Here is a 14,041-nt window from a genome sequence, read left to right as displayed (position 1 = left end):
TCCTGAATCCCATTCCCTGGCAATTAGCACTGGTGCTCATTGACCTCAGAAATGTCATAGATCAATGTGATAACGAGATATCATCTTTGCCTTAACAGAGATTCTGACCTTGACTCATTCTAAATTTATATGTGTATTATATGATGTTTTATAGAGCGATGGCAGAGAAACAGACACAACATCAGAAAGCAGTTACCAGCTCAGCAGACACAAGAAGAGCCCAAGCTCTTTAACCAATCTTAGCAGCTCCTCTGGCATGACATCCTTGTCTTCTGTATGTAAACAAAGGCTCTGTGTTGATCTCTCTCTGCTTCCATGAACCTTGCTCTGCAAATGCTCCTGCTCATCGTAAAACAGCCTTCTGTTGTATTTCTCAGATTCCGAGGGCATGAGCATCTTTTCTAATCCACAATAAGCTTCTGGCTAGCTAAATCTTCCTTTTTTAAATTTAATTCCTTTTTTTTTTTTAAGTATAAAGGGGGTTGTATCCATTATAAATAAATGTGGTTTTATTTTTTTACTGTAACTTCTTCAAATATAAACCTAAATTGCCAATACTTTACTAGTTTAGTGCAGCTGAACCACTAAAGTTTTTTGTGCAACAAATGGGGTAACTATAATAGACTAGTAATATGAGACATGTTTTCATATATCGTATACAAGTATTGAAATGTACATCTCTTTTAGCAATCCTGATGAACAAAAATACTGATTCATATAAAAAAACAGGGGAGGGGATGCTTTGCCTTATAGAAGGATTTAGAATAGGGAAGAAAGGAAAAGGAAATCTTCCTAAATATAGTTGCTCAGATTTGATTTGAGAAAATTTGACTTACATAGGCCTTCTTGCATAAAGTGAAGTAGTTATATATGCATGTAGTATGTATATAGAAATACATATATGCAAATAATCCACATAAACTTATCCAGATATTTCTCTGATATACACACACATACTTCTATCTCACCAGGTATGCTAAGCAAATGATAAAGCTGTGCTTAAAGTCTTACTCGCCCTACCTACATTTATTGAACTTTTTTTGTTTTGGAATCTGTTTAAATTGAGTTTCTGCTAATAACAATCTAATGTATGCCTTTCAGAAGGCTTTAAACTCCCTTAATCAATCATCCATTTTCTACCCTTCCTGACCTCTAAAGGCACATGGCTCAGTTAGCATTTTCATAGATTCAGTAGATGGGTAACATAGTAAAATTCCTTCTTAGTGCCTTGGAAATTCAATAGAGCCATATGTCACTGTGATTTGCATGCCGGGGTTTCTCACATCCTCTTTCTTTGACATTTTGAATACAATGTATGCTGGAAAAATGGGACTCTGAATGCCATCTACCATAAAATCACCCTGCTTTGAAATGAGCCGGCATCTAAATAACTTTGCATTTCATTTTTCACCTAGATCTTTTTGGGGCAATTTTTAAAAACACTAGTTATGTACATTATATCAAGTTGTCTGGGTTGATATTTCTTTATACTGTATTAAATTAACTGCTTTTATATGCAAGCTAGAGAAAAAAATGGCAGGCAAGGATTATATCCACGTTCCTTGTTTGGATTCAAGAATGAGATAGACAAACACTGCGTGTTTCTGATGCTTTCAGGTGAGTGGCAGTGTGATGAGTGTTTATAGTGGAGACTTTGGCAATCTGGAAGTTAAAGGAAATATTCAGTTTGCAGTTGACTATGTGGAGTCATTGAAGGAGCTGCATGTTTTTGTGGCCCAGTGTAAGGACTTAGCAGCAGCAGATGTTAAAAAACAGCGCTCGGATCCGTAAGTACATTTTGGAGTCACCTACTGTCTCTTGGTTCTCAAACTGTTAATCTTGTAGACATTGGGAAAGAAAGAAAGGGAGGGTTAGTATGTGTGTGTTTGTGTTAAAAGGAATATTTGGAAAGAAAAATGGAGGGGAAATGCTGTTTTATTTTCTTTATAAATTTATGTGTCAAGCTTATTAAATTTTAAAAATCACAGGGAAACAGAATGTTTCAAGCTGTAAAGGAGCTTGTCCAATTCCTTCATTTTAAGGAACAAGGGCCCAAAAAAGCAAGTGACCTATTTGCCTTAATTCGAATAATCTGAATTCAGATAGTCTAAGGCAGAATGAAGAATGAAGGATTGGACCCATGTTTCTTTCAATGACACGATTAAACTTGACCTACAAGTAGGGTCATGTGGGGCACACACTTCATAATGTTCAGTAGTGTAGAAATAGTTAAGATTCTAGAATGAGGTAGTTTCCATATTTAAATTATATCCGACAGAAGACCTTTAGGGAAAATTACTAAATTCATCTTTCAAATCCCAGATTTGATTGCATTTCAGTATATTTGCAAAAGTTGAATTGTATTCCTGACTTATCCCTGCTTAGAAGTCTGATTTTGAATTATTTTGCTGGATCAGCCCAATTTTTTTTTTCTTTTGTTCTTATTATAAATATAACCGGACACAACATTTTTTATTATTTTATATTGAATGTAGTTTTGATTTTATTTTTCAAAAGACAGTAATGCCATTAAAAAAAATTCTGCAAGCATCAAAGCTTTCTGGCAATAGAAAACAAAGAGAATTAAGCACTAGGTTAGAGGTCTATTATTTTTTCCCCCACGTTAGATAAGACCAAAGGAAAATAAGAATTTGGGACATGTCCTTTAAAAATCTCCAAAATAATATTAAATGATCAATTTTGCTCAAATACCTTTAAATATTTAAGTATAAAAATGTTGGTAGAAATATTTATTACTGCTTTTCTCAGTGTCATGAAATAATTATTTTTTGATGTCAGTTTTCAATGTATTTTTGAAAGTAGCGGTGGAAACATCATTTTTATCTTCTCTGACCCTCTTGTCTTGTTCACTTCTCCTTTTAGATATGTAAAGACCTATTTGTTACCAGACAAAGGCAAAATGGGCAAGAAGAAAACACTCGTAGTGAAGAAAACGTTGAATCCTGTGTATAATGAGATACTTCGGGTATCTGTCTCTCTCTATAGGAAAATCATAAATGGTGACATATACATTTAAATAGCCATATCTCTGGTAATTACCAAGAGAGAAGGAAAGGACTAAAAATTTTCTAGAATCTGCTTTGCTTGAGGCGATATACCATGCATGTTGTATACGTTATCTCATTTACTCCCCATAAATACCCTGCCAGCTGGGTATTATCATCTACATCTCACAGATGAAGCAAACGCTTAAGGAAATAAACCAACTTGCTCAAGGACACAGAGCTGGTAAAATTGGACACTGCAACCAGAATGGTTTTCTAAAAACACAATTCTGAATGTTATTCCTCTGCTTAAAACATTTTAGGATTCCTGTTGCCTTTAATATGCCCACCAGTCCCTTCGCTACTTGAGCTCCAGCCTCATCTCTTCCTTTCATACTCTGTGTTCCAGCCACACTGTTTTCCTTTCAGTTCTTTGGGGGAACTACATTTTCTCCCACTGTTGGGACCTTCTGTTCTGTCACAAGAAATATTCTTCTTCACAGGTTTCCCTAAATACCTCTTAAACACAGCCTTAAATGCCTCTTCTGTGAAAGGCTGTCCTTAACCCCTGAGTTCTCCTGCAGTTTGCTGCCTCATTAACTTTCTTTCACAATAGGCTATGGTTAACATTCAGCACTTTAAGTACTGGTTTAATTGCCTGTTTCCCACTAAATTGTAAGTTCCTTGAGGGCAGGAACCACCTCTGTGTTGTTTATTAACTGTGAGACTTTGGGCAAATGACTTAATCTGTTTGCACATCAGATCTGCAAAATGGTATAATGATAGTTTTCAGATCTTAAAAAAAGGAGATAATAATAGTCCCTCCCACCTTCCCTCACCAGGTAGTTGTGAAAATTAAAAGAGTTAATCTGTGTGAATTGATTAGCGTCTTTTAAACATTTAGTAACTATTGGCTATCAGCTAGCATTGTTGTAACCCTGACTCTTAGGACAGAGTCTGGTATAGTTACTCAAAAAATGTTTACTGGAGGGATAGATAGATGGACAGATGAATGGGGAGCATACCTAGCTCAAATATCCATATTCTGATTCTCCCTCAAACTATCATACTGCCTTAGTCATGAGTAACAAATAGTTTTAACTAAAAATACAAGAAGTATTGTTTATTCCTTCTTTCTAAAAATTCTGTCCAAGCATTTGGTTATCCTTTGGGAAAAGATGCAGTTAAATCAACTCTCTGTCATCCATGAGTGAATTAGCCACATTTGGATTTTTTGTAGCAAGTTTTTAACCACAGTTTAACTATGTTGTACCCCAGGACTCTAGCTATTTTTGAATCAGCTACTAAAACCCTATATTCAGGAAGAGCCAGCTAATTGAACTGGTAAACTCAGCAAAAAGCAAGTCTGCTCAACCAAAAAGGACATTGGAGTAGTACAGCATAAAGCCAAATAGAGATTATTTTTAGATTAGAAGTGGCATTATCCTTTCCATGATTATATATAATCAAGGATTGACTACATTTTAGATGAAAAACTGTTAGGATGTCATATCTTTTCCATTTGACCATATAAAGCAGGAAAAACAAGTATTTCTTTTTTGAAAAATACCTTGTACTTAGGTAGAAAACAGAGCATTGGATTAAACTTGATTTGTATTTTTATACTGAATTTGATTTATTTTTTATCTGATTAGAACTAAAAACATCCAGTAAAAATGGAATAATTGGCTTTTGTTTTTAGGGAGCTGTTACCAGCTATGATATTTGAGCCACGGTTTGGTTTTCCAGAGAGGGAAAGAAAATCAGCTTTGTGAAAGATGGATTTCAGCACTTTGAAACAGGACACTTAGAATAGATGACTTTGCAATATTTTTGAGACTTGAAACCTACTAGATGAGAAAATCTGATCTACACAGATAACTTTTCTCTTCATCTTTATGTCATAACTTTGGCATGAAGTAATTTTATTCATTATTTTAATTTCCTTCTTTGAACTGCAGTACAAAATCGAAAAGCAAATTTTAAAGACACAGAAGCTGAACCTGTCTGTCTGGCACCGGGATACATTTAAGCGCAATAGTTTCCTAGGGGAAGTGGAACTTGATTTGGAAACATGGGACTGGGACAACAAACAGAATAAACAATTGAAGTGGTACCCCCTGAAGCGGAAGGTAAGCTCAGAGTTTTGTTTGGTTGGTTGGTTGGCTGGTTGGTTTGGGGCCTAGTGTGTGGAAAATGCTACTATAAGTTGCAGTTTAACTCCCCATAAATGCCAGTAGTTTGGGATCTTTTAAAAATAGGGTTGGGCATTTTACCTTGTAAATTTAGTAAAAAAAAAAAAAAAGGGGTAAAAAAGATTATAGGGAGAATGTTTAAATCACTGAATGCAAATGTTTCAGAGAGGTGATTTAAAAAATTAAATTCTTTAAAACTTGACTTACTTTTAGCCCAGTATATGGTCAAATTCTGATAAATGTTCCATGTGTCATTTGCAGAGAATTTATGTTCTGTAGTTGTCAGATGTAATGTTCTATATCCGTAAATTAACTCACGTTGGTTAATAATGTTATTCGTATCTTTTATATCCTTACTAATTTTATGTCTGTATGTACTATGTGTGTGTACTTATGTCTGTGTGTATTACTAAGATACATGATTGCGGATTTTTCTTTTTCTCCTTTTAGTTTTGTTACTTTTGCTTTATTTATTTTTAATTTGTCTTATTAAGGATATACAAATTTAGAACTGTTGTATTTTCTTAATGGATTGACCATTCTATCATGTTGAAATGTCCCTTTTATTCTCTAATAATGCTTCTTACCTTAAAGTCTACTTTGTCTGTATTAGTATAGCTCTATCAGCTTTCTTTTGGGTTAGCACTTTATTTCTATACTTTGATTTTCAACCTGTATATATCCTTGCAGTTAATAAATATTTCTTGTAAGCCATGGTTTTGATTTTTGCTCAGTCTGGAAATCCTTGTCTTTTAATTGGATTATTTGTAATTATTGACATATTTGGGTTCATACATATCATCTTAATATTTATCCTGTTTTCCTTATTTTCATAATTGCCACCTCTGTGATCCATCAAATATTTTATTTCATTTTTTCCTTCTATTTATATTTTCTTTTCCTTTTCCTTTATTGGTTACCCTGGAGATTATAATAAGCATCCTTGCCTTAGGAGAGTCTATTCTAAATTAGTAGGACAATTACTAGGACAATGAAAGGAACCGAGAACACTTTAAGTCCATGTATTCCTTCTCCCCCTTTTTTTTTGTTTTTTTGCTATTTTTAGTCATGTGTTTTAATTATACATGTATTTTAAATCCCATGAGACTATATGTTTATTGGCTTTTACATTCAATATTCATTTAGATTTAACCATCTATTACCTGTCTGTTGCTCTTCATTCTTTTCTGTATCTCTACATGGAATTATTTCTTCTGCTGGAAGACTTCCCTTTAGTTTTACTTTTGGTGCAGTTCTGTTAACAACAAATTCTCTCAGGTTTTCTTTATATTATAACATCTTTTTTTCGTCTTCATTTTTTAAATGATTTTTTGCAGGGTTATAGAATTCTAGATTGGGAATTATTTCTTTCAGCACTTTGAGAATGTTCTCATTCCATTGTATTCTGACTTCCATCACTTCTGTTGAGAAATCAGATTTTAGTATTATTTTAATCCTCTGAAGGTAATATGTCAGATTTTTTCTCAGATTTTAAGATTTTTTTATTTATCTTTGATTTTAGTAGTAGTACTATAATGAGTCTATGTGCATCCTATTTGGGGTTCACTGAGCTTGCTTCTTGAATATGTGCTTTGGTGTCTTTCCTCAGCTTTGAAAATGTCTTAGCAATTATTTCTTTAAATACTGTTTACACACTTTTTTAATCTCTTCTCCTTCTGGGACTTCCAATTACATGTCATACTGTCCTGTATTTCTCTGTGCTCTTTTTCTTTTCTTTTTATTTTCTATGCTTCAGGCTGGCTATTTTTTGCTAAACTATCTTTCAGTTGAATACTTTTCTTATCAGCTGTGTCTAATAGGCTGTTAAATCCATCTAGAGGTTCTCATTTGTTGTATTTTTCAGATTTAGGTTTTCATTTGACTCTTTTTATAGAGTCTATTTCTCTGCTAAAATTCTATATCTTAACATTATATTTATGGTCAAAGTTAATTAAAGTATGTATCTGAAAACTCCAATATTTGAAACACTTGTTATTCTCTTTTCTTTTTTTATCTTGGTGTTTGGTCTTTTGGTCCTATATACTAGTACACTTGGTACTTTTTATGAGTACTGGACATTGTGAATGAAAAATTCTAGGGATTATTTGAGAGGGTTTACTTTTGCTTCTGACAGTCAGTGTAGGGATAGGCCACCTTAATTTAGTGCTGGAAATGAGCTGATTGAAGTTGGAGTTCAGTTTTCATGTGGTCTGGTCCAGTTCTTATTTGCCCATATTCCTAGGCTATAGCCATTCAGGGGTCCCAAATTAAAGCCTAGGGAAGTAATTCTCAAATGTTAGCATGCATTCAGTTAATCTGAAGGACTTGTAAAAACAGGGATTTGCTGGGCCTTATCCCCAAAGTTTCCGATTCAGTCAAGTCTGGGTCAGAGATTTTGCATTTCTATCAAATACCCAGGAAATGCCAGTGCTGTTGGCCTGGGGATCACATTTTGAGAACCTCTGATCCAGGGTATTTTCCAGGACCACTCCTTCTTGGCAGGCCCTAGACTCCAGTTTTTATCTCTCTATCCTCAGGAGACTGTCAAAAACTCTGCTCAGCTTCTCAGCCTCTTTCTGCTAAACTTTTTAGGCTCTCAGTTTTGGCACTACTTACAAATCTGAAAATGCGTTGACGTGAAAAGCAGAGAAGAATGTCAGGCACCAAGATCTTATCCATTTGGGCCCTGTCTGTCTTAGTGATTTTTTAACGTCTTCAAATAGATTTTTTAATCAAGCTTTTTTTGATGTTCTCACTGTGAGGTTGATGTGATCCAAGCTAGTCCATCATAGGGGGAAGTGATAAATAGAAACAATTAATACAAACCATTATTTAGCATCTCTACAATAAAAGTTTCACTAAAGAAATGGTTCCAAATGTTACATCACAGTCACTTATTTCTAGCCTTAAGACCTGCTAGATCTCAATTCCTCATTTGTCAGAGTATCTGATTTTTATCTAGCACTCCTTATGTTTCTGATGCCTAGCTATATTTTAGAAATAAGGCTCTAAAGAACCAAAGTGTCAGAATTTGAAAGTAAAACCATCAATCTTATACTTGAAAATATCTGATATACATATTAAAATTAATGTCCAGTCTTTGTTATTCTTGCAGACTTCTACCCATTTGGTCTAAAATAATTAGGTTAATGCAGATTTGAAATGTAAGATTTGACTTTTTTCTCTTATCTTCCCTTACTATTCTTACTCCTTCAGAAAGAAGGCATACAAATAAATTGTTTTATGTGCTAGCATGCCAGATAATAGAGTGACTAGCAAAATATATGTGTTTTTATAAAAACTAAAGCATGTCAGGACACTTCTCCCATTTTCAAGAAAGCTGTTCTGATTTCTCCACCTTCTTTGGGACCACAGACCTTGAAATATGTTCCAGATACCTGCAAGTTTTTTCAAGATGCACAGCCTGACTTTCCCAGATGTAATAGCAACAGTCTAGTTCTGATAGGGAGATTTTAATCCAGAGCACTCTGGGTGATAACATAGTTCCAGAAATAGGGCAGATATAGCCCTAAAAGAATACCAGAAATTAGGGTAAACAGTCTATGCCTCAACCTGCTAACATTCCTTCATTTTTCAGACAGCACCACTTGCCGTTGAAGCAGAAAACAGAGGTGAAATGAAGTTAGCTCTCCAATATGTCCCAGAGCCAATCCCTGGTATGTAACGATTTTCTGTTCAGATCTATGTCCTTTCCTTATCTCTCCCTTCTACACGGAATTTTTGGGTCCTATTAAATTTTCAAAGGTGATGCCCCAAACAAACTTCTAACTTTATAAGTAGTCCATAGTTGTAAACTAGAAAATGCTCATTTTAAATCCAGTTTGGAGTTGTTTTAACTTTCACTTTTATCTGCACAGTGTGATCATACCTGTATTCAGAATTTTGATCCACTGATAGTGTTGTGATGAGAATGGAACCTAAGTATTCTTTTATCAGGTGGGAAGAATTCATAAGAAGCCCCTGAGAAAATACCACTCATCAGCCCTCCACTCTCAGGGTCTTTTAGGAGATAAGCTTTTTTTTTTTTCCCCCATATTACTAATTGTATTCCTAACGTTAGGGCTTTGGGTCTCCAGCCCAGTTGATGAGCAAGTGACTGGTAGGAAACCAATACCAGATCCCCTCTCATTTCCCAAGGAAGTATCCCAAGTTACTCTCCTTAAGAATCTGTTAGAAAGCTATGGCTGAAATCAAGGCTTGCAAACTCAAATGCTTTCGTGAACCAGGCAGTAAAGCTGGTGGGATGGGCAGTGACTGAACTAGAAAAAAGCATTCTAATTCAGTTAAAAAGAAAAAAAAAGAAAGAAAGAAAGAATATGGAGGACAACCATAACATATCTTTAGGCCAAATTTGCTACCGTACCTCCTCTTGTGACTTTCGATCTTCCTAAAAGGCAGATTCTTTTGCATACAATTTGTATCCTGTCATTTCTAGTCAGTATGCATAGAAATCCTGCCAATCCATTTTTCCTTTTCCCCAGTCTTTGACTGGTGGTAGGGATAGGGGTTTGTATATTGTGATGGGTTCCACTTTGATTGAGTTGTTGCTTATGTAGTTCTTCTTCCTTGGAATAGTTTCCTCTTCTCCTCAGCCTAACCAAGTATCAGAGGAAGGTCCATCCCCTCTTACCCAAAAAGGTACTACTTACAATTGGTTACATCCACAGGAATGGATGAAGTTTAAGAACATGTTTTTCTGGGGTATCTCACTCTAAACCACAATAATGGGTTAACCTAATCAGTCAAACAACCAGTATTTAATGAGCATCTTTTATATTCCCAACTCTATGCTGGAAATGTCATTGGCTATACAAGGAAATCAAGAAATAATCTATGTCCTTGGAAATTTTTACAATTAAGCTGGAAAGAAAAATCAAATAAAAGCTATAAAAATGTAATATTGAGTAAAATGCCAGTTTCAATTACCGTAATGTTCTAGAAGAAAATGTGATAAGTGAGGACTACAGTGGTGGTTTGGAGTGAGGCTACCTCAGTTAAGCTGTGGTCCAACTCAAACAGGGCAGTTCTTAATCCTATTACTGGAGTCTTTTGTGAGCAGAATGAAATTCAGACAGATAGGGAGAAAGCCATGGGAAGCAAGAAGCGGAAGGTCAACAGGACCTGGAAGAGAAGGGAGAGGCTGGGAGAGGCTGCCATGTGCATTGCCACGTGACAGAGGAGCCCAGGACAAAAGATCACTAAGCCAGCCCCAGATGCAAGTCTTCGGGAAGAAAGTATCACCTTGATCTGGTGCCTTGGTCTGGAGTTTTTCCTAACCTCAAAACTATAAGCTAATAAATTCCCATTGTTTAAGCCAACCCATTGGATGTATTCACTTGAGCAGCCAAGGAAACTAAAATACCCATCTAGAAAAACTAGTAGTGTTCCACTGTCCATGTGCACCCAGCCTAGACAACAACTTCAGACCAAGCCACCTTCTCAGCAATTCCCTATTTGTAATATTAACTATTATGTGTATACACTTTGTCCCTGTAAAATGTATAACCACTTTTAACAAAGAGAGTGGTTACACCTTAGCCAGTTCCTCTTTTGGTTACTTTAGATTCATATATGTTTAAAATACTTCCCATCAGTAACAATTAATATTGGTATTAATATTTGAAAGGTACATACATTTCATTGAGTTGTTTTGAATGTAAATGTAAATGGATTATTCACATACCTGATACCTATATTTAATCTTGTTGAACCAAACAAAACTCAAGAAGAATGATTTAATACTCTACTTGGAAGCAACATAACTTATTTTCATAGAGCTACCTAAGCTCAGTACTGCCAAACTATGACAGATGTATTTAGGAATGTATGGATTTAACCAGTTAGGCTGATAACCACTGAGCATTAGCTCATATCATCATGCCAGACCATTTTTAGGCTGACATCTTTCAATGCAGTATTGCCAAAGTGCTCTGGTTTGCTAATGCTTTCAAAATGCAAAATACAAGAAATGGATTGGCTTTTATAAGGGGATTTATTAGGTTACAAATTTACAGTTTTAAGGCCATAAAAGTGTCCAAACTAAGGCCATCAGCAAGAGGATACCTTCACTGAAGGAGGGCTGATGGTGTCTGGAACATCTCTGTCAGCTGAGAAGGCATGTGGCTAGCATCTGCTGGTCCTTTGCTCCTGCGTTCTGTTTTCAAAATGGCCTTCTCCAAAATGTCTCTGGGCTTCTGTCTCTCTTTGCTTCTCTCTCTCAGCTCCTGTGCATCCTTACTTGTTCTTTCAGGGTGTTTCTTGCTAAGTGTCTGGGAGTCCTCTCTTAGCTCCTCCTGGGCAAACTCTGGGCTTCATCTCTTAGCTTAACATGTCCAAACATCTTTCTGTTTGTATATCCAAGCGTCTGGGTCTGTGTCAGCTCTCAGCTTCTCCAGGGGGCAAACTCTGGATTACATATCTTAGCTTCTTTCCAAAATGTCTCTCTCAGCTTCTCTGAGCTCCTCTCTGTGAGCTTTCTTAAAAGACTCCAGTAAGCTAATCAAGACCCATCCTGAATAGGCGGGTTCACACCTCCATGGAAATAATTTGATCAAAATGTCTCCCACAGTTGAGTGGGTCACATCTCCATGGAAGCAACCTAATCAAAAGGTCCAACCCTGGTATGAGATGTTTTGGGTGTTCTTTTTTACTTTTATTTTTATTTTTATTCTTATTTTTAGTTTTATTTTTTTGGAGTAATGAAAATGTTCAAAAATTGATTGTGGAGATGAATGTACAACTATATGATGATACTATGATCAATTGATTGTACACTTTGGATGATTGCATGGTATGTCAATATATCTCAATAAAATTGCATTAAAAAAAAAGGTCTCACCCATGATAAGTTTGCATACATTGGATTAAAAGAAGACCTTTCCTGGGGTTTATAACAGTTTCAAATCGGCACAGAAGGGAAGGATGATGGTGAAATTTATTTTCTCTCTTTTTTCTGCTACAGGTAAAAAGCTTCTGACAACTGGGGAAGTACACATCTGGGTGAAGGAATGCCTTGATCTCCCACTGCTAAGGGGCAGCCATCTGAATTCTTTTGTTAAATGGTAACAGCATTGATAACTCTGCCTCCCTCAGCTCTACTATAGCCTACCCTTTGCTTATTGGGTTCATTTATCTATCTCTGTGATGCTGAAACTTATCACTCCTAGTTTATATAAATTTACCTGGGGCAACAGAGACATATAAACTAGGGGGGTGACATGAACCTCCAAGACTTCATTTGTTTTTAGAAACATAAAGGACATATATACAAATGAAACCAGAAATCCCATACTTGGATATGAAATGTCTTATAGAGGTATATGTGCTGGTGAGAACAAGATACAGTACAAACGAGTTAGTCAAATTTTTAATGGTGGGATATCACACCCCTTGGTTCCTTTATGGGGCAGGGAGAATTCTCTCTCCTGTCCTTTATTCTACCTGTTTTGTGGTCTATTTGCAAAGGCCCTTTGCATCAGCCTGCAGAAATTTGAAACATTATTTACTAAACAAACCCCCACTAAGGGTTAGCTAATAAGAGCTTAAAAGAGTTTGGGCTTTTAAATGATATTTTTTTCTCTATTATACATAAAAAGTACCTGGAATCTAATAAATAGTAAGTAAACAGATTAGCTCCCTCTGACTAATTTTATCTATATAGATTCTACCACCAGAAGACCAGTTGCAGCTATTTAAGTATATACATAAAACGTTATTTCTGATTTCTAATTTCTATTTCACATTCCTATACATCTTCTTGGTAAATATCAGCTGTTAATATTTGTTTCAGTTCAGGTTAATCTCCTATTTTGAGACCACTCCCAGGCCTGCCTTCCTTTACAAAAGGCATGGTAGATTAAAGTCCATTCAGTTATTATAATAAATGAAATGTTAGTAATTGGAAAATTATTTATTGTCATAAAATTTATTCCAAAGACAAATCTGGCAGATTGGAGAGGTTCCTTCTCTTTATCAATTCTATACAATACTAACACTTTAGACTATCACAGATAATCAGGAGTAGATTGTGCTTCCAATTTTAAAGGAGTCCTCAAACAATTGCAACCATATTAAATAATTATTTAATATAGGCACTGAACTAAGTGTTTTGTATATGTTGTTTAATTCTAATATCAAACCTCTAAAATTTGATCACCATTCCATTTTATAGATGAGGAAACTGAGAGTCTGAGAGGTTAACTAACTTGCCCTTGAATGCATAGTCAGTAAGTGACAGAAACAGGATTCAAACCCAGTCTGGCCAACTCGACACACAGAGTCGTTCCAAAAGGATGCCCTACCACTGTCTCTCCATACTCTGTTTCCTTCTATTGCCCATCCTCAGTAGCTGTGTTGAAGTACAGCAAAAACATAAATGCTCACTATCTGTTTTAGTTTCCTAGCTGATAAAACAAATGCCATACAATAGGTGGGCTTAACGACAGGAATTTATTTATTCATAGTTTCAGAGACTAGAAGGCTTGCTTCCTCTCAGGGTTGGTATCTTCTGGCTGGCCAGTAATCTCTGGGGTTCTGTGGCTTTTCCATTACAAGGCAATGCACATGGAAGGGTCTTCTTCTTTCTCTCCTGGATTCCACTGAATTCCGATTTCTTCCCCTATGGCTTTCTTTTTCTGTGTTCAATTTCCTTGGCTTATAAAGACTTCAGCCATATTGGATTAAGAACCACCCTCATTCAGTTTGGGCTCACCTTAACTAATAACTTATTTTAAGGTCCTATTTACAAATGGGTTCACACCTACAGGACCAGGGGTTGGGAACTTATCATGTCTTCTCTAGGAAATATGATTCAACCTCCAA

At 35.7% G+C, this 14,041-nt stretch overlaps 1 protein-coding gene across 12 annotated transcripts in view; it reads left to right on the top strand.

The window, feature by feature from the left end:
- Positions 1-14,041, top strand: part of SYTL2 (synaptotagmin like 2) — a 119,466-nt gene that overhangs the window by 103,211 nt on the left and 2,214 nt on the right. For 8 of the 12 annotated variants that reach the window (XM_037840936.1, XM_037840938.1, XM_037840941.1 and 5 more), the window contains 6 exons: positions 155-274; positions 1,618-1,787; positions 2,884-2,986; positions 4,967-5,137; positions 8,799-8,877; positions 12,183-12,282. In XM_037840936.1, coding sequence (XP_037696864.1) covers positions 155-274; positions 1,618-1,787; positions 2,884-2,986; positions 4,967-5,137; positions 8,799-8,877; positions 12,183-12,282 — 743 coding nt within the window. The remainder of the gene's footprint in view (positions 1-154; positions 275-1,617; positions 1,788-2,883; positions 2,987-4,966; positions 5,138-8,798; positions 8,878-12,182; positions 12,283-14,041) is intronic. The other 4 variants (XM_037840940.1, XM_037840946.1, XM_037840945.1 and 1 more) reach the window with 1 other exon arrangement.

This window comes from Choloepus didactylus, chromosome 6, assembly GCF_015220235.1.
Source record: "Choloepus didactylus isolate mChoDid1 chromosome 6, mChoDid1.pri, whole genome shotgun sequence".
Classification (NCBI taxonomy): Eukaryota; Metazoa; Chordata; class Mammalia; order Pilosa; family Megalonychidae; genus Choloepus; species Choloepus didactylus.
This window is presented reverse-complemented; position numbering and strand designations above follow the sequence as displayed.